Raw genomic sequence first — 21,214 nt, 5'->3', positions numbered from 1 at the left:
CACTGCACTTTGAAACAGTCAGCTAGTTATGATTCACTTGCTGCCAAGTAACTATCCTTCTGTATTATCTGAGAATCCGTTATTTTGGGACTTCATGTTGAACAAAGGAGCACAAAGCCCCAAGTTTTAGCCAGCAAAAGTTGAGACTTTCCTTCATTTGTTTCAGCTCTCTGCCAAATATGGGGTCCATGTGTGTGGAGAAGGAGGGGAATACGAGACTCTTACTTTGGACTGTCCACTATTCAAGAAGAAGATAATTGTGTATGTTTAGTTGCATCATATTTTTCCGTCCTACTGTACCACAAAAGCTTGTTTAGATAATTTTGTAATCCCAACTTCAAGTTTAATTGAAATATTGTACTTGTAGGAATATTTGTATTTATTGAATTCTTGTATTCTTCAGCATATTCCCACTAACCTAGCCCTGATAATAAGAGCATTCTTTTTTTCTCAGATGCCACCTCTAACTTTCTTTTTAGACAGTAGTAATCTAGCTTTTGTCCACCGTCTTGATTGTACTTCATCTTTCTCCTCCCTGTGCAGCAGTACCAATCTCTTCTCTCCCAGCATGCAGCAGTACCCCATATTTTTTTTCCTCCTTGCAGAAATACCCTGCCACCCACCCCCATGCAGCAATATTCAATCTTTCTCCTTCCTATTCAGCAATATTCAGCCCTTCTAGAACCCCTGGGCATCAGTACTCCATTCGTCTTTCTCCTCCCTTCATGCAGCAATTTCATTTCCTTCTGCCCCAATACAGCATTATCACATTCCTCTCCCGTTTTTAGTTAAAGGGATTGTCCACATATGAAAACAACCCCTTTTAAAGGGATTCTATCAATTGTTTTGCCTATGCAAAATTGCTAAAAGTTTTACATAGGGATCGGGACAAGGGAGGCATCATAGCTTTATTGACCCTGTCACCAGCTGCATGGAGGTGAAATTCAACTTTTAATTTCTGGCACATGCCCACCGCAAGCGCTCTACGGGCAGGACTTCATTCTCCGGTGCTCTTCCTCTCTCTCTAATCAGATGCTCTACAGCAAGGATTGACAACTGTAGGGGTTTCTTGATTGTACGCTGCAGCTGTCAGTCATTTCTGTAGAGCATCTAATAAGACAGAGGTCAAGAGCACCAGAGGAAGGTGTCCCTCCTGCAGAGCACTTATGGTGGGTGCATGTCAGCCGTTAACAGTTGGACTCTGCCCTGATGCAGCTGCTGACCCTGTAAATAAGGGTATGATGCCTCTCTGCTCGCTGGTCTTATGTAGATCTGTCAGCAGTTTTGCCCCGCCAATACTGCTGTTGGGATTTCTTAAGCGTGTGTTCCTAGGTTGCTGATTTGCTGCACAACAGCAGCAAATCAGCTGTGTGTGAACACACTCCTTAGGCTTTGTTCCCATGAGCGTATATTGGCTGCCATTTTCACGGCCGGCCAATATATTCTACGATGTGAGAGTTAAAACTGGTGAATGGGCACACAAATCTAACGTTTGTGTGCCTGTTCAGACAGTGTGGGCCCTGGTGCATATATGCCGAGGCCGCCATGCCGTTTCCCCTTCCCTCCCCTTCGCCGGCTCACCTCCCCTCTCCTCCCTTCCGGCTGATTGCAATGGGAGGGAGCGGGGCAGAGCTAAGCACAACCCTATCCCGCCTCCTCCTATTGCTAGCTGCGGACAAGCTGAGGGGTGGGAGCTTAGCTCTGTCCCCGTCCCACCCTTTTTCTGCAGCCAGCAATAGGAGAAGGCGGGACGGGCTGGCACTTAGCTCTGCCCCCTCCCATCCCTTTTCCGGCCGCTGTCATTGGCTCCAATAGGATCCCATGCAGCGGCCGGCGTATTCTGGCCCAAAAGATAGTTCCAGGACTATCTTTTAGCCCCGACGTAAAAACGCCCGGCTCTATATTGGCCGAGCGCTTTTCCGTCACAGGAATACGGCCATGTGATCTGATGCATTGGAATCCAATGCATCAGATCACAGCGTATATCGGCCAACCGTGAAAATGGCGGGTTGATATACGCTCGTGGGAAAGAGGCCTTAAAGAGATTTTATCAGTTTATATAAGGCGCGGTGTCCCTATGAGCTGCCATAGCATGGAAAATGTATTGCTGGGGTGATGTAGGTACAGAAGCTGCTTTCACCTGGACGTCTACTTTCAACATCTGATAACTTGACACAATAGTAAGAAAATTTAAAAACAAAAAATTCTGGGGCTTTAAGAAGTAATGACGTTTTCCCCCCAAATCAACATATTTCCCATCAATTTACATTTGGGAATGTCAAAGAAACTTCAAGTATTTTCATATGCTAAAGTACATGCATTAAAGCCAAGTCCTGGAGATCCTGCTGAAGGTTGTGAATGCTTAAAAATCTACAGCAGCCTTTTCAACTTTGTGAGAGCCCATGAGACTTTCCAGAAGCGAGCAGAATGTGCCAGTCTTGTTTTTGGGTCTGGCAGCCTGTTTCGCAGCCACCCACCCCACGAGGTATTTGAGCACTTTGATTTGCCTTGGTGCTGCCTTAATGGCACAGCAGTGTTCACAGACAATCAGCTTCCTGCATTCGGTGACAGGCGCTCTTGCTGAGAAGAAATCACCCAGAGCGACAACTTTTTTTTCATACTGTTACAGCAAAGTGCGGCGACTCCGGCACTTAGAGGCTGCAATTGTTTGCTATTCATTGAGAGCTTTCACTTTTTAACATTAAAATCCCTGTAATCATGGCTCATAATTCTCTCCTGACAGGGATTAGTCATGATACTCTCTCTCATGGGGGCTGCTTGTACTGTCCTGAGAATTAGGACGTGTTCTTGACATTAGGAACATTTTGCTATTTTCAACTGTGGTAAATTGATACGAAAATAACTGTTGAATGCATTGAAGCTGCTAAGAGGGCAGTACATGTACCCGGGATGTGTCAATGAAAGCGACTGCTGCTCAGAAATCCTGTACAAGGGCCACTTTGATGTCCTTGCATGTGTAACTTTTTAAACTTTTCTATTAATGTGCATTTATAGACATAAGAACAAAATCTGACTATAATAGACTTCTTCACTTTTATATACAACTTTCTAAGTTTCTAATCACATATTACCATATTTTTGTGGTGGTGTTAGCCGTTTAGTCGTTCACAATCCTCGGCGACCCTAAAGGCGAGCTCTCTCCATGTTTTTCGGTTTTGCACTGCGTCTTTAAGGTATATATAAAGAAGTTTAGGAAAAGCGCCTCGTGTATAGTTGCTAATTGGCCAATAAAAGTAGTAGGTGAAAAATTACTCACCTGATGCACGGTGGGTGGAAAGTCCTTCCCGTATGATGACTAAATTAGACTGCATCGAGGAGTACCGTGACGGAAGCCTCATTGTAAGTTATTTTACGTGTGTATATATACCTGTGAGACCTGTATTTTACTTTATTCTAGAAAAGGGCACATTTTGTTGTGCCGAAACGCGTGACTATGTATTATTAAGTGGATGAAAAACCCACATGTGGATATCCACTTTGTAAAAAGAGTGTATCTTATTCCAGAGGAGCGCAGAGCTTTTTTTATATATATATCCTGCTTCTTAAAGTTGTGTAATATCCATGGCAGTATCCGCTCTGACGGGATCAGCCATCGTATCCTTTGGCGGCCGGGTCTTGTTTTGCCACTGATCTGTCCAAGCATTATAGATTTTTCTATTGACTCTGCTCGCATTACATGGCCAAAATCTGTGATCCTGAGCCCGCCATCCTACCCTCCAGTGATATATCAGGTCTTATATGATTCAGGACTTCTCTGTTTGTTACTCTCGCCATTCAGGGTGAGTGAGCCAAGGAAGATGAAGTCTCGCACGCATTCTACGTCCTCGTTGTCGATTTTGATTTGAATTTGGCCATTTCTTTGCCGTTGCCATAATTTTAGTCTTCTTTACATTCAGATAGAGGACTGTTTTTTCACATTTTAAGTTGTAATCTTCCATATCAGCTGCTTCAGAGCTGCTTCTTTTTCTGCAACCAGAGTTGTGTCATCTACATAACGGAGATTGTTGATGTTTTTGCCACCTATTTTCACCCTGATTTCCAATTCATTCAGGTCCATTTTACACATGATCACTTCCGCATATAGGTTAAACAAGAAGGGCGAGAGGATGCAGCACCATCAGACGCCTTTACTGATGCCAAACCAATCGGTGTCCCCATACCGTATTCTCACAGTGGCTTCTTGATTGGTATAAAATGATCTTATCAGCTTAACTAGATGTGCCGATACGCCCACCTCTTGTGGGGTCTGCCATAGCTTGTCATGGCCAACGCTGTCAAAGACATTTAGTTATTCTTTTGGTATTCTCAAGCTTCTTTCATGGTCCATTGCAGGTTTGCAATATGGTCGCAGGTGCCGCGTCCTCGCCGGGATCCTGCCTGCGCATCAGGGAGTCCTGCTTCAACTACTGATCTCAGTCTTTCCTGTATGATTTTGAGAGGGTTCTTGCTTGCATGCGGAATAAGGGCTATTGTTCGGTAATTGGAACAATTCTGGGAGTCCCCTTTCTTTGGTAGACGGATGAAGACAGATCTTTTCCAGTCCTGTAGGCATTGCATTGATACCCATATTGCCTGGCACAGCGCTGTGATGGTTTTCACTAGTACTGGCAGCAGTAGCTCTGCCGGTATGTTATTTATGCTTGATGCTTTACTTTTGGCTAGTTGTTTCATTGCCATAATGATTTCTGACTCTCTAATGGAGGGCTCTAAGTCCACAGGCTCCACCTCATGCAATGGTCCAGGTATGTGGTTGCAGGCATATAGTTCCTCTGAGTATTCCCTCCACCTATCCTTGATACTCTGTTGGTCATTCAGTTCCTTCTCATTTTTGCCTTTGATTGTGCCGTTGCGTGCAATGAAAGGTTTTCGGGCCATCTTGACCTGTGAGAATAGGCTGCGCATATGGCCTTTCATGGCTTCTGTTTAGAGTTGCTTGCAATGTTTATTCCAGTTCATATACTCGTCTTTTCTTGCCGCCCGCTGAAAATCGGCATTTTGTTGCCGGCCGCCTTTGCCTCTCTTCTTTCATCACCTATTCTGAGGCATTGCTCGGACAACCAATAGCGTAGTTTTTCCTGATTCTTATAGGTGAGATGCTTACTGACTGTTTCCATAACTGTGGACTGTATATCGTGCCATAGTTCCTCTGGATGCCTTTCTGATGTGTCAAGCAATTCAAATCTGTTTGCTACCTAAATACTGTATGATTTGGGGTTTTTTGAGGTGTCGAATTTTCTCAATGAAGCACCTTTCTTAATGCTACAGAATTTAATCTTGACGAAATAGTAGAATAAATATATATAATTTATTGCAGTTTAGAAAGTTACAGAACTTTTCACTATATCGTGAATAAACTTCACATAAAAGTGGAAATCCTCTCTAATAAGCTCTATTACCCGTTTCAACCCCAGTGACTGCATGATAGTTGACGGCTCTGTTTTTCGCCATCCTTTATTAAACAATTGTTCATGCTTTTGATACATAATGATTTGGGATGAACCTTTTTTTTGTTTTGTTTCAGTATTGATACCATATTGTAATTAATACACCAGAAAGTCTTATTGGTTCCTCCAAACTTATTCTCGGATTAGATTGTCTTGAAGTAATGAGATGAAGCAAAAGAAGCAGATTTTCTTCGTCTTTTAGGAAAAAGCATGACACTTAAGGGTTTGGCTCCCTCACATGGATCTGGTACTAATTATAGACTGTTATTCGTGAGTTCTCCGTATTTCTCCCTGCCGGTAATTATAGCTGCACTATTAACAAGCTCCCATCATAGCTGCAGGCGACAGCCCTGTGAGGTCATCTTATGCTTACAGTCCTATCTGGCTGCATAGCCATTGCTTATTTGGATATATTTGGTTTTGATGCTTCATTATCCAAACATTTCTGGCACGGTCGTCATTCATACAATGGAAGAGAAATATGCGCAGTTGTTAGGCTCGGTCTTAGACTCTGTTCTAACTGACCCATACACAGTCTTGGTTAATTTATGGTATTGTGGGCAGCATATCTTCTGTGCCTGCGCCTCTGATTGGCACATTATGTTCTTGTGTATATGACTTTGCTATCTCTATTTTGCTGCAGCGATTCCTCGGAGGTGGTGATGCATTCGGATGATGCCTTTGCTCCCGTGGCTTATATGCGAGTGTCAAAGCTTCATTTGGAGGATAAAGTGAGTACGGGTCCTGAGTAATTAATCGTTGGAATGAATGAACGAGTTGTTTGCTTTCAAACAACGCCCGAATACATAGATAATCGTTCAAACATTTTAGTCATAGCTCGTTCAGTCCATCGCTGGTCTGCAAGAGGAAATGCCTGGGAATGGTTTGCGAACTACTGAACGATCGCCTTTTACACGCAACAACTGGCAAACGACGAATGAAGATTTTTATAACGAACATAAGCAAATAGATTACCGCTCGTCGTTCAGTCATTGGCCATGTTTACACTGAACAATTATAGTTTTTTTTCACACAATTCGACGATTATTTGAGCGATAATCATTCCGTGTAAAAAGGCTCTAAGTTGTGGGCAGCATCATATTAGTTATTCTCCTATACAACATCTTATTGGGGTGTTTCAGCCCTGCAAACATTCTTGCTACATTCTCTATGAAGGGTACTTCACACATTGCGGAATCGGTGTGGATTTTCCACAGCGAAAAATCCAGACCAAAAACCGCACCAGAATCTGTTAACCCTTTCCAATCCACTGTCTGACATCTGAAGACATTATGATTTAAAGCTGTACAGCTCCGATGTTGGAACACGTCCGTTGGGGTTCTCTTACTATATATTGCCAGCATCTCTGCTGTCGGAACCTTTCCAATATGTCACCTCATGCAGTACTGGCTTTAGCCAGCAGATAGCGCCATTTTATAACTGCAGAAAAAGAGTAAGCTCCCTAGGAAAACCAGGATACAAATTGGATTGGAAAGGGTTAAAAAAAACGCTTCAAAATCTGCTGGTGCGTATTTTGATGTGGATCCGCAGCAAACTTCACCCCTTCAATCGAAAGGGGAAAATCTACTGTGGATTAATGCCAGAAACCACACTGAATGATGCGGATTTTGACTGCATTTTGGTGTGGATCTGCACCAAAATCTGTGGAAAACACAGCGGAAATAAAATTGTTTGCAGAAATGGGAGATGAAAAAATTGCCCCTGTAGCACCCCCCTATTGGCAGATAGCATTCTTATAAGGTGCTCCCTCATGAGCGGATTTGGTGATCGCTGCCTGTGCGGACTATACACGGTAATACACGGGCAATGAAATGCATGGACTTTGCTGGTTCATTCACACTTGCTGGTAGGAATTGTGGATTCTGAGTGGATGGAAAGTCGCAGCATGTTGTATTTTACCACGGATTCCATGCGTATGAGCTCCATTGATCTCTAGGGATGCGTTCGATCCGCAGTGCATACGCAATTAGCATTGCATAACAATGCAGTTTTGCTCACAAGTTGTTAGAAGACCGCTTACAAATGATAGGAAGAAAGCAGGAATTTGTGGCCAGACAATGCAGGACAGTCTGGGGAGCAACACATCATCCAGCCTGCTGTCTGCAACCTCCACTTATTCCTCTGGGCTCTTCCTCCACTTGAAGTGTTTTTAAAAAAAATGGTTTATACTACTTACAAAAAAAGTAGTATAAACCAGCCAAGCCAAGAGAGCAGTATCCCGTTCTGAAGGCTCTCAGACCATCTCTCACCACGACAGCACAAGGGAATATCGCCTGAGTGATAGAAGGGTGTTTCTGATGTCATTCCCTGCTTGCAAACTTTCTTCCGCGCAGACTACATGCTGTCCTTTAAATATACATCCGCGTCGAAAACTGCACGCATCCGTGACCATTCGTAATTCTTCTCCACGATAATTCGTAGGTCTTCTGTTGCACATATCCGCAGACAGAATCCGATACGCTCGTGTGAGCCCAGTTTAAGTCAGTGGCTGACTTTTTAACAGGCCATGCAACATGACTGAGGCTGGGTTTACACTGGGTAGAAATATCGTGAAATGTCAGCACCGGGACCGCAATTCCGTGAGATTTCCGCACTGGAAAGGCAGCTTCAAAACCTGCGCCAAGCGGTTTGTCTGCCTGTATTCCGCTGCGGGAATCTCTCCCCGGAGAAAGCCTGCAGTGGAAACGGCAATTGACATGCCATGGCTTTGAATTCCATACAGCATGTCAGTTTCAGAGCTGCTTGGCCACAGCGGACTGTCCGCAGCGTATGGACGAGATTTTTGCAAATCTCGTCCACTTTGCTGCTTAGTCCCGGGCTTAAGATTGCAGGCGGAATTTTGGTATGGCAATTCCGCCCCGTGTGAACCCAGCCTTGGGATATAAACCAAGACAAAGTGTTCTCCATTGACTTACAGGGAGAGCACCTTCCAATTGGTGGCATTATAAAGGCATTTTTCCATCTCCCATCTGCTTAGCTTATTTTCCATGAAGCATTGCCTCGCCTTCAAGACACCTATATCATTTTTTGAAGTCTCCACAAGTACCCTTTCAACCCCAAGTCAAAGACCTCTCACCCAGCCAACCAGGACCCTGCTCTGCACTGATGAGGAGCAAGAACCCCCAGATCAACTGGCTGTATATGGGTGTCTTTTCCTTATCGAAAAGATTTTGGTTCAGTTTATATCCCTAGTCACGTTGCAAGGCCTGTTAAAAGGTTGGACATTGACTTATACAGAAGCTATCTTCCGATAGCTCTTACTACAGAGACCTGTTTTGTCCACAGACATTTCATCCTCAGCCCATGGAATGGAGTTGAATAGTGCAATATCGGATACAGCCAATGGTCAGATGTGGCACTGTTTCTGCAAATGGGAAGATAGAACAATACGTCTACAGCACCCACTATTTGCACGTTTCCCAGAGAAGCATGGATGGGCTTAGAAGTCTCCCCACAACTGCTAGGTGCTCTCCTAGGGAGAAACAATACCCTTCCTGACCCACTGTTTTTTGCAAACACAGCAGACTTTATTTTTTCTAATCTTTGACAAACACCTTTAAGGCAATTTTGCCAAGGTATGCCGGCTACACGAATGGTGAAAGGATTCTCTTTTGGCATACACCAGGACCATAGAAGTCTATGTGGATGGTTGGCACGTATAGTGAATGTGCCCTGCAAATATTGTGCCTTAAGTCTTCTTGTCTACAGATGTTGCACCTCTTGCTGTGGTATCTCATCACTGACCTTCCTTCTACAGGTTGGATCTTCAGCTCTTCCTTCAGTGGAGTCTTGTCCCTGCGATATTGTACATCTTCTGCCTGATGAGGCAGCATTGCATAGAGATGTAGAAGAGCAACCTATGAGGTTTATCCCCCAGACGTGGCCCTCGGGTAAATATGCAGGAAAATACAAAAAAATCCCTTTGTTCCACTGCTGCATGAATTCCTGGTCTGTTCTTCTCCATCTTAGCATGATAAATTCTGCTGTTGATTGTCCTCCCCTATTTACATCCTATGTCTTCCTTTTTAACCCTTTCAGTTCTGTATCCTTTGCATTTGGCACGTTTATACTTTTTCTATGTTAACCACTTAAGGACGCTGCCCTTTTTTTGGGTGGAGTGGGTGGGTGGGGGGTTACTCAAAAAAAAATCAGAACTAGGGCCTAGGGGCTTTCAGAAGGCCCCTGACTGCCATGGCAAGTGGACGCACCCCGCGATCTTATCACAGGGGGTGGGGGTGGGGTGTTTGTGACCTCTGAACATTAAATGCCGCTGTCAGAATTAAAAGGGTTAACCGCTGTGATTAGCTGTGGTGCTGATTGGAGCTTGCACCCACATTCTATGGAGCAGGATCGACTCCCTATCCCCCTCCACACAAACCCTTGCCCTACCTGATGTAATTGTACATTATGGAGTGTTATGGGGTTATTATACTTTAGTCCAGGACGTAGTAGTTCTTGTGACAAGCACCAAGACGCGGCGTAGGGAGTCTTATAGGCCATGCAGTGCTCCCTGGATAAAAGCTATGCAAATGAGTACAGAGGGCTGTAAAGAACTGGCATAGCTTATTTATCTAAACATACTACGTTAGATTAGAGAGGGAAAAGTATAAGGTGAATTCATTAGAATTATTCTTTATATCCATAGGGAAGTAATTTTACGTTGCTGTGTGCTCTATTGACACATAGGGGGCAGTGTGGCTTGTTAGTGTTCATGCAGTACACTGGCACCACACACTTTTCACATTGTCTAATGTTCTATGCTTATATAATAAAAATAGCCTAAACACACCTTGCTAAATGTTTCCTCGTTTGTAGATACTGTAATCCAGCGGTCGGCTCAGTCAGAAAATGGATTTCGATGGATTAGTGAGATAATTGCTCGGGGAGGTAATGTCCATGAAGCCGCTCTCTCAGCGCTCTCCTCTTTGAAAGGCAAGTATGCAGAGGAGTAAAGATGGCGATCTTTTATTCACTGACACTGAAGCAATTTTCTCATATGTACGTCTTAATCATATCGCTTCTTCTACAATGGGAACTAATTGGGTAATAGGGGAGTACGACAGAGCTACAAAATCAAGTTCTCCCTGACTGCACTTAAGGCACCACAAGCATTATTACTGGTGCTGTTTTACACCAACCTGTAGTCCGTAAATGGCGAATGAGTAAAGAAGTTAGTTGTACATAATCAACACATTATGACAGTCCTCCCTGGTGTCTGTTGATCAAACCCATTGAAATTGCACGCGTAATACTCTGCATTTCAACGAGCCCTTAAAGGGGTTGTCTCACGCCGAAACGGGTTTTTTTTTAATTCAATAGGCCCCCCCGTTCGGCGCGAGACAAACCCAAGGGATGGGTTAAAAAAAAAAAAGTTTATTACTTACCCAAATCCCCGCGCTGCGGCGACTTCTTTCTTCCTTTACCAAGATGACCGCCGGGATCTTCACCCACGATGCACCGCGGGTCTTCTCCCATGGTGCACCGTGGGCTCTGTGCGGTCCATTGCTGATTCCAGCCTCCTGATTGGCTGGAATCGGCACACGTGACGGGGCGGAGCTATGAGGACCAGCTCTCCGGCACGAGCGGCCCCATTCACCAGGGAGAAGACCGGACTGCGCAAGCACGTCTAAAAACGCCAGAAGACAGCGAATTTAGACGGCACCATGGAGACGGGGACGCTAACAACGGAGCAGGTAAGTGAATAACTTCTGTATGGCTCATAATTAATGCACGATGTATATTACAAAGTGCATTAATATGGCCATACAGAAGTGTATAACCCCACTTGATTTCACGAGACAACCCCTTTAAGGCCCCTTTAGACACAACCATTATCGCTCAAAAGATGTCACGCAAGCGACTTTTACAGCGCAAGATGATCACTCAAGATGGGCAATTGCCTTGCGCTGCCAGCGGAGGATGCAGAAGACAAGCGGGGTGTCCCTGCTTGTCTTCTGCATCCAGCTGTTCCCGGCTCTGAGCGCCCGACTGTTATACAGCCGAGTGCTTGGAGCAGAGGTTGTGGAAGACAAGCGGGGTGTGCCCGCTTGTGTTCTGCATCCAGATGTTTTCTGCACAGAGTGCCTGACTGTCATACACCCGAGCGCTCCGTGCCCGGTATGGAGAACAGAGCTGGACCGCTCTGTTCTTCATACCCAGCCTGTCATCAGGGAGCGAGATAGAGCTTAAACAATAGTATCAGCTGTATCCCGCTGTGAATCCCTGATAAGGCTCATCGTTGTCTTTCAGCATGCTGAAAGACAACGATGAGCGACGGCTTAACGAAGACTGCATGATGTCAGTGCAGTTACACACAACGATTATCGCTCAAAAGACAGCTTTTGAGCGATAATCGTTGTGTCTAAATTGGCCTTTAGAGAAGTGGTTTCTTTTTAAAAAGGGTGAGGTCCTTTTAATCTGTCATAACTTCTCACTACAGCTTAATGACTGAAAGGCTGAATGTTAAGCAGCTCCAGACTTCCAAAGTGGAAGAAGAGTAATTGTTATCTGATCATCCGGGGTGTGCCTTGTGTAAGAATATTAACCACAGTGAGAACATGCTTAAGGGTGATTTAGTATCACATAGCGCCTGTTGAGGTGCAGCATTAGTTGCTCTTGACAGATGCATGTTAACACTGTGGTGGCTGTAGGGTTTTCATCTGTATTTGTGAATGTAATGGTTTGAGTCACTGGGTATCTGCGGACAGCAAGGAGTTGGTGAGGCACATTTACATCGCCGCCTACAGCTCTTTAACATTAAGAGGTTCCTGTTTTCGTTACTAATGTAGAATTCCTGTAGTTTTTAATTGTGGTGTTTGTGTTTTTCTGAGCATGGAAACTCATTAAACACCTGGAAGAACATCGCCCATTATAATCAAATATATGAAGTCCAGGAAGCATAGTTCCAGCAAAATAACTCAAGCCATACAGATTGGATTGTATGACGGGTTAAAGTGAAGTTTTGCTTTATAAGCCCCAAGTCTGTTGGCATTCAGTAAAGGAGTTGTCTCATAAATATCGCCAAGATGTGATTTTCCTTCCTATGGTGAACCATGATTACCCCTGAAGGACACCGCCTATTCCAGCCATAAGGATGCAACAATTTTGGGGGGATTTTCATTTCCACTTTTCAGAAGCAATTGGTTTTTTTATTTTTCCATCAACAAGGCTATATGAGGGCTTGTTATTTGCGTGGTAAATTGTAATTGGTACCATTTTGAAGTACATACGGCTTTTTTGATCACTTTTATTTTTTATTTTTGGAGGCAACATGATCAAAATATGCATTTTGCCTCTGTTTTGTTTTGTTTTTTTTAAAGTTTTTTTTGCTATGCGGGATAAATAGTCTAATTTGTATGGACACGATGATACCAAATGTGTGTGTGTTTTAATTTATTGTATGCGGTATATTTACAGTATTTTTAATTTTTTAACATTTTTTTGGTCCCTGTAGGGGACTTGAACTAGAAAAGCTCTGATCGCTATGATGATCATAATAGCAATCACTGGTCATGTCAGGCTTAGACACCAGCGTCTGTTGTCCAGTTGCCCTGGCAAAACATTGTCCCACTGCGATTACATAAGGGAGGGCCAGTAATGTCACTCCCTCTATGTTGGTGTAGAAACTTTCTTTCCTCTAGACATAGAGGATGCCCTCTTGTTACAGTCACAGTCCTGGGTGTAAATAGATGACGGGAGAGATCTCTGTATTGTCCCCTGATATATTATGGCCCCTCAACCATCTTTTTTTTATAAAGTGAAAAATCCCAAATTGGATAACCTCTCTGGGTATTGTAGTCCACCCATTCCATTTAAAGCTCTGATTTGTCCTTCTTGAGTACCGGTGCCCAAGACTGTACACAATATGCCATATGTGGTCTGACCAGTGACTTGTAAAGAGGAAGAACAATGTTTTCATAATGTGCCCTTATTCCGCTTTTGATGCACTCCATGATCCTACTTGCCTTGGCAGCAGCTGCCTGACACTGGTTGCTGCAGTTAAGCTTACAGTTAACTAAAATTCCCAAGTCCTTTTCTCTTTCAGTGTTTCCCAGTGGTTTCATGTTTAGTGTATAGTGATGACAAGACTTGCATTCCCCATGAAATACCAACGTTAGAGCATTTTTACTTATAATTTTGTGTTTTGCTGTTCCTCTGTTATTCCCCCGGGAAATATATGAATAAATAGACAACTGGATATTACTATTCCCCTTGTCAATAGTGTGTGTCCTTACATAGATTGATACTCTCATCACTGATTGGACAGTGTCAGAGTTTGAAAGCAAATAAGAGCTGGAACATTATCTCTGCAGCACCACCTATTAGAAGGCAGCATTCCTGCAAATCAATGTTAGACTCTTTTTACAAGCCTTGTAACAATAACTGGGAATTGAAAACCAAGCCAGAATCTATACACAGACAGCTGTTTCGGGGTATTTGCCCCCTCATTAGTGTTAAAAGGTAGTGCTGCAGAGATATTGTTCCATCTCCCTTATTTGCATATTACCTAGAGGAGCATGAATGGCCTTATAAGTCACCTCACTCACTCACCTTCTAGGTGCTCTACCTAAAGAGAAAAGATAGCGTTTCTGACCAAGTTTGTAAGGACACTCCTCACTGACGATGCTAATGGTAATATCCATGTTTCGGTGTATTCATACATTTTCAGAAAGAATACTAGAGGACCAACACAATGCAGAGTTCTAAGAAAAGATGAGCCAGAATTGTTGTTTTAAATGAAATGCAAAAATGTCCTAAAACAGACATGTCAGGAGAGGTGACAGATCCTCTTTGTCTTTCGATGTGCTTGAATCCACTCTGAGGAGGCACAGGCTCTGACAGGTTTTACTATATAATAAGTTGGTTCCTGAGGATAGGTCACCAATAGTTGATTGTGGGGGGTCAGCTGCTTGGTATCCCTATAATAAGCTATTTACTGCACCCACTGTCATTGTGAACAGAGCCGGAAGCAGCTAGTTGTGTCCACATTGCAGCTTGGGTTGGTATTGCAGGAACAGCTCCCACTGAATTCAAGTTCCAGAAAACCCCTTTAAAGGTAGACAATAGGAAAAGAATGATAAGAAATTATTGACTAAATGTCTAATTGTCCTTTGTCATAGCACAAGCACAAGAGATTGGCCTGCAGATGAGTGACGCAGTATTGGTTCATCTATATGTCCAAAACATGGATGACTTTGCTTCTATCAACACTGAATATGCAGCGCTCTTTCCTTCAGCCCCTCCTGCTCGGTAACTTTTAACTTTTTACAAAATTTTTAGCAGCCATACAAAACTTTAGCCACCAATAGCATTGCTTTTAGCTTGTTCCCCCACTATGTTTCTTTTACTAGATATGGCTATCATTGTTAATCTGACTGCCAACCTATTAGGCCCTGCTTATATTGGTAAGACATTGGCCCCAGCGATGATGTCCCAGAACATCATCTGTCCAACATCTTAGATGCTGCGGTCGCTACCAGCAGTGGCATATAAGGGGTTAAACTGCCAGGGTCAGAGTTGCCTCTGATACCAGCAGTAACATCAGCAGCTTGGCTCTGTATTACAGCCGCACTGTTTTTGGGACACTGAGAAGTACTCACAAGATTATGACAACATATATTTTTTATCTGGTGTTAACTAGCACTTGCCTATGATTATTTCTGACAAGAAATAATTGTATAAAAATGGTTATCCAGGAAGAAAAAAAGTTTGTGAAAGCTGCTTAAAGCGGTGGCACAACTGAAAAAAAAGCAAGGTTTGCCTCATCCGATCCCCTGTCACTCTTGATCAACTGGCGTCCAGTCCCCCTGCTCTTCACTTCCGGCAAAGCCAGTAATAATGGAGATGTGACCGCTGCAGCTAATCGCAGGCCAAAGTGAGAGTGAGCAGATGATTGGCTCCAGTGGTGACTGCAGTGGGGGAAGGGGGTGGCAGGAGATCAGAGGAGGTAAGCATGGCGTTTTCTATATTTTACTACCACTTTGAGCAGCTTTTGAAATCTTTTTTCTGCCTTGATAACCCCTTTCACCAAATCACAGTGATATTACATACCACAGTCTGTTATAGGCCTACTGTGGATCCTGCAAACGGCCCCCTCAGGCCTCATGTCCACGGGGAAAATCAGGCCCGCTACGGATTCTCCATGGAGAATCCGTAGCGGGTCCCTCCTGCCCCGCGGACATGAGGCATAAAAATAAGAATTAACCCACCTCTCTCCCGCGCCGGAACTTCCCTTCGCCGCGGCTTCATCTTCTCTCCATCGTGGCCGGATCTTCTTTCTTTGGCCCGGCGGATGCGCAGGGCACGTCGGTTGCGTGCCGCGCGCATGCGCCGGCCCGAAGAAAAAAGATCCGGCCGCGACGCAGAGAAGATGAAGCGGCGGCGAAGGGAAGATCCGGAGCAGGTGAGTAAATTCCGATTTTGGTCTCCCGCGGGGATGGCTTCCATAGGCTTCAATAGAAGCCCATGGGAGCCGTCCCCGCGGGAGACCCGCACGAAAATGGAGCATGGTCCGGATTTTTTCATGCTCCTTTTTTTTTTTTTTTTTAAATCACTTTTATTGACCACCCGCGGGTATTTATCTACCCACGGGTGGTCAATGCATCCCTATGGGATGCGGATCCGCATGTGGGTCATCCGCTGCGGATCCTAATTCATAATTTGCCCGTGGACATGAGGCCTTAGATCTCCGCTCTCTAGGCCCCTGCCTTTTTTTTACTAAGCAATTTCTGGAACACTTTACAAGATCACTGAAGACAATTTTCTTGACTGTTTGTATCGCCAGACGTGACGTTTTTATCCGTTCTTTCCATAACTTAGTGATTCTTTTCATGGCTTTGCAGGGTTTGCGTGCAGTGCTGTCTACCCCGGGATAGCCTCTTGAAGATGGATGTACTCTTTTGGCGGCGGCCTGTCATTTGCAGAGAAGACTGCCCCCCAGAGAAGATAGCCATGCATGTACAAAGCATTTCCCACTGGGCCCCTGCTAACATTGGTCCCTACAGCCAAGCCGTGCGGGTGAGCAGCAATGTGAATCCCAGACACTCTTGGCATTATTATAAGCTTAGTGTCACTTAGCACCTTGATTAATCTTGTCCGTGCAGTGGTATTAATAATATTCACTTACTGACAGCAACTGACATCGAGGAAGAAGGGGAACGGAGCGGTCAGGGCAGATAGAGCACAGTCTGGCAACAGAGGTAGTGCAATGTAGTGTGACACATCTCTGTCCCCTTGGGGACTTCTTGCTAATCACGTGGAGCTGTACGAAACAGTGACTCACAATGCATCTTTCCAGATTATTTAAATCTTCCGTGATTATTATTATTGAAATCTTGAGGTTAGCCAGTAAATGTGAGAGGTTTTCGCTTAATCCAGGTCACTGGTTATGAGATCTTGTCATTCACTTGACCAAAACGGGTTCAGATTTTTTTTTTCCAGATTCTTTATTGCTGCAGTGAATGTATATATAAATGTATAATGTGTATATATATATGTGTGTGTGTGTGTGTGTGTGTGTGTGTGTATGTATATATATATGTGTGTATGTATGTATGTATGTATGTATATATATATATATATATATATATATATATATATATATATATAAATAATATACACACAGTGTGTGTGTGTGTATGTGTGTGTGTGTGTGTGTGTATATATATATATATATATATATATATATATATATATATATATATATATTCATTTTCAATTGAATATATATATGACTTGTGTATAAGATGGCTTGTGTAGCTTTTTATGCAGCGTAGCAAGTCCCTGGCACGCACAGATCAGAGAGTTCTGTGTAAGTAAATGTAAAAGCTGTGTTTGGTGGCTTTCCTTGTAAGTGTAGAGTGAGACGCTAGAATGACAAATGTTTTAAACAGGCATGTTTATTTGTTTATTGTGTAGCACAAATGGAAAGAATATTGCATTTTTATATACCGCCTGGTTGTAATGTCACAGTGCCACCTAGTGTTGGAATACTTTACTTGCATGTCATATCGGTTGCAAAAAAAAGGCTAGATAGATTGGAAGAAGGTCTGTAGGATGTGACAGCCTTGGGTAGAGACTGTCCCTTCAGCATCAGTCAGTCAGACACTATGCCCTTTAGCTGACGGTCTTGCAACTCCTCGGAATTAGGGGTATTAGAGTGAGGCGCTTAATGCGGGGTGATGGGGTTTGTCAGTATTTCCAGTGTCCTGGAAGGAGACCCCGGCGGGCAGGTCACAGGAGGCACCTTGGCAGAAATAATGTCCCCTTCTAAAACCCCCACCTCTTTGAAGGAAACAAGAAGATGCTTGTAATATTCATAACACCAGAAGCAATAAATAAACCCTCCTTATCTTAACCACTAACGTCTTGCGAAAGACTATGACAAAGATATAGCTTGATTTAGCCAGTGTCATAAAACACCAGATGGAAAGCCTATATTTAGTTTTCTTTAATTCTTGTTTGTTTATTTTGACTTTAAGGTCATTTTTGCTTATTGCATGATTAGTTCATGTGACACTCGATTAAATTTGCCACTTTTTGGTTAGACTGTTTGTAGTTTACCATCAACCAGCCGACACTTTGTTTCTTTTTTCAGTCCTCAAACAGTTATTTTGAGGTCACTGTTAAGCTGATTTCACATCTGCGTCGGAACCTCCAGCTGGACGTTCTGCTGCAGATCCAGCTGTAAATACCAGCAGAAATGATGCTGCATGCAGCGCCTTTTTCTTGCATCTAAAAGCCGAGTGGAAAGCAGACCGACCCCATAATAGTCAATGGAGTCCATCCGCCGCTATTCAGTTTCGTCCTGAGACAGAACCATTCAACTGTGGGGATTCCCTTTTCCTGCTCCCCGAACGAAGCAGGAAAGTGGAATCCCCAATGCAGATGTGAAACCTCACTTAATGACATACTTGGTTTATTAATTCATAGCCGTTACCATGTATACGTTTTTGTATGCAGGTTTCTACATAAATTATTCCACTGCCTCTCGGTGAGCTCATTATAAACTGCTTATTTTGCTGGGTTTTGATACATTGCCCAGGTCTCTCCGTATAACATGATTAAACCCAAAACTAAAGCGGAATGCAAACGTGTGTCACCTCTCACCACACCTGCATGCCAAGCCTTTCTGTTGAGCGTTTACTAGTTGTCATCTACATAGCAGAGGGTCGCAGTTTCAGGTGAGTGGATCCCAGCAGAGAAAACTACTTAAGAAATATGAGTTTTTTTCAGGTTGGGATTAGATCTTAAATAATGATCCAAATTTGGGTATTGAATGCATGGATATTTTGCCGTTTGATAGGGCGCCCCCAATCGGGCATCACAGGATGAGGTTGCCTATATTTCTGCCCCATCTGAATATGTTGATGTGATTGTCTTACCATATCTTGTACCTGTTCACTGGTAATTGAGAAGGTAAGTATCCAAATGGAATTTGCTTGTCTTCTAGAATTGCCTTATGGAGCACACATCCATGGATTAGGGCCCGAAGATGACTATTTTCGTACAGACACATGCTTGTACTCTTCCAGCAGCTTCGAGGAGTCTGGAGATTCCTCTGCAGGGGACAGTGCAATCATTTTGCAGGCTTATTAATTCATTACAGCTTGTTGATCACGTTACAAATCACTTGCCTTTTGACTCCCATCGTGCTGCATAGGGATGAGATCTGATAAAAGGCACTTCTCTACGTTCCCATTATGTTTCTTATATGAGTGCCGTCTACGGGAAGTAATATTGGTTCTTTCTCCTGAATATTGCACCCAGTGAAACACTGCAGGGGAGGGAGGCACATCCCAGATTGCAAGGATGGAGGGGGGGGCTGTGATTTTGTTTTTCTGAGCGACTGCACCTGACCTTGATGGTATTCGCAAAGCGAAGCTCGGCATAAAAAAAGAGGGTAATCAGCGCGCCGTGGACAAAGCGGAGGTGACAGCGCTGCCTGCCCTGCACAGCACATCCAGTACGGGGGCATTCAGCATTCAGACAGGCAAACAGAGCAAGACTGAGCACCACCCAACAGCGCACACACAGCGAGGGTTACTTCCACCTGAGCAGCTGCCAATGGCCACAAATTTGCACAGATTTCATTTTATATATGGGACGGGTACCATTCTCCGGAAAGACTTGACAGACTCTTATATAATGTACATTTTTGTGTGTGGCTACATTAATGGACATGTATATTACGTAAGATTGGGTGTTTGCGATTACACCCAACAATTTCTGTGTGTAATGTGAAAAATCCTGAAAACTTTTCATATTGCATATACATCCCACAGTATCATGTGTGTGACACATACAGTGACTACTTTAGCCATAGAGGATGTCTGATATTTTCTTATATATATGTAATATATAATGTTAGATAATAGACATATATTTTATACATATATATATATATATATATATATATATATATATATATATATATATAAAAATATTAGACATCCTCTATGGCTAATGTAGAATGTGGTCATTGTACATGTTTTTATCCCATGGACACACATGTTATGCTGGGGGCTGTATATGCAATATGAAAAGTTTTCAGTATTTTTCACATGAGTAAGGATGAGGATATACTGCACTCTTACTCACGGGCTCCGCAGTGGAGCCCCGACATGCAATCATTTCCTCATTTGGGCAGGTTTTCTATAAAATATCCAAGTGTAACTTCTCTCCGTAGCCGCTGCATGTGCTGCGGCAGCAGAAGCTCCCTGCAGGGACTGCTTCTATTAGTCTAATTACTGACAGGATTATCACACACTGTGAGATGAGAAGGTCCCTAATCCCGTTAGGGATCTGATGCGGCAGGTTACAGCTTTTATTGATTTGGGTCTGAGCCAAGGCCAGAGGTTAGATCTCCGGGGGGAGCCACTTACATGCTGCTCCCACCTCATCATAGATATTTACACAGGTCATTTTCTGCTAGGACATAGGTATTACCTCTCTGATGGTTACTGTGCGGTCACTGCTGGTGGTTTTACTACTCCGTATGTCCATTGTACAGACTACTTCTAGGTAGTGGCTCCTGCACTATTCTTCAACTCTAGCCCATGACAACTCTGTGCGTTTTGTTCCCTGTCATCATCATCCCCTGTCCAAAGCAGCAGATGACGGGCGCCCTGCAGAGAGACCGGTCTCTGTGTCACTCAGTATGCAGAGAGATGCGCCCTCTTCCCTGCAGTGGGAGATGCAGTCAAATAAAGGGAAAATGCCGTTTTCCCTATTGAATATTGGATGGCCTCTGACCTCTGGATAAGAGCAAGCTCTTCAGGCGCTGGGCTGCATTTATCAGGTGGATTCAGGGTATTGGGTATTGATGTGAAACAGCGTTAGTTACAGACAGACGATCTATGTGGGGTTACAAAGAGGAAGAAATTTAGAGGATTTCTGCCCTAACAGAGGGCAGCTTTGTTATATGCGCTATTGGTAATTCCTGCTGGGTTGAAAGGGACTAGATGTATTGCAAACTTTTGCAAACTGTTAGTTAATGCTTTCTTACATATTGCTTACATTACTTTTAAGGCATTCTTTTTGTGCTCACTCCTATGGTGCATGTATATAGTATACAGCTAAAGCAATATATGAAGCGTGCCCAGATCTTGCAGCACTCACAACCTGCAAATGTCTATAATGTATAGTCCATTAGACATTACATGCTATAGCACCGTCCCAGTGACTATTAAATAAACTTTCTATTATGGTATTCGCTGTACGCAGTAAGT

The 21,214-nt window shown here is 43.6% G+C and overlaps 1 protein-coding gene across 3 annotated transcripts in view; it reads left to right on the top strand.

Moving 5' to 3' along the window:
* The window catches only part of DPH6 (diphthamine biosynthesis 6), a 73,747-nt gene that overhangs the window by 39,405 nt on the left and 13,128 nt on the right, over positions 1-21,214 (top strand). For all 3 annotated transcript variants that reach the window (XR_010793230.1, XM_066608588.1, XM_066608587.1), the window contains exons 7-12: positions 167-261; positions 6,109-6,196; positions 9,244-9,376; positions 10,302-10,418; positions 14,606-14,735; positions 16,328-16,502. Coding sequence is in view for 2 of the 3 variants with exons in the window: in XM_066608588.1 (XP_066464685.1) it covers positions 167-261; positions 6,109-6,196; positions 9,244-9,376; positions 10,302-10,418; positions 14,606-14,735; positions 16,328-16,502 (738 nt within the window). In the remaining variant the exon portion in view is untranslated. The remainder of the gene's footprint in view (positions 1-166; positions 262-6,108; positions 6,197-9,243; positions 9,377-10,301; positions 10,419-14,605; positions 14,736-16,327; positions 16,503-21,214) is intronic.

The sequence above is a fragment of the Eleutherodactylus coqui genome, chromosome 6, assembly GCF_035609145.1.
Source record: "Eleutherodactylus coqui strain aEleCoq1 chromosome 6, aEleCoq1.hap1, whole genome shotgun sequence".
Lineage (NCBI taxonomy): Eukaryota > Metazoa > Chordata > Amphibia > Anura > Eleutherodactylidae > Eleutherodactylus > Eleutherodactylus coqui.
The sequence above is the reverse complement of the archived record's forward strand: the minus strand, read 5'-3'. Positions and strand labels throughout refer to the sequence as shown.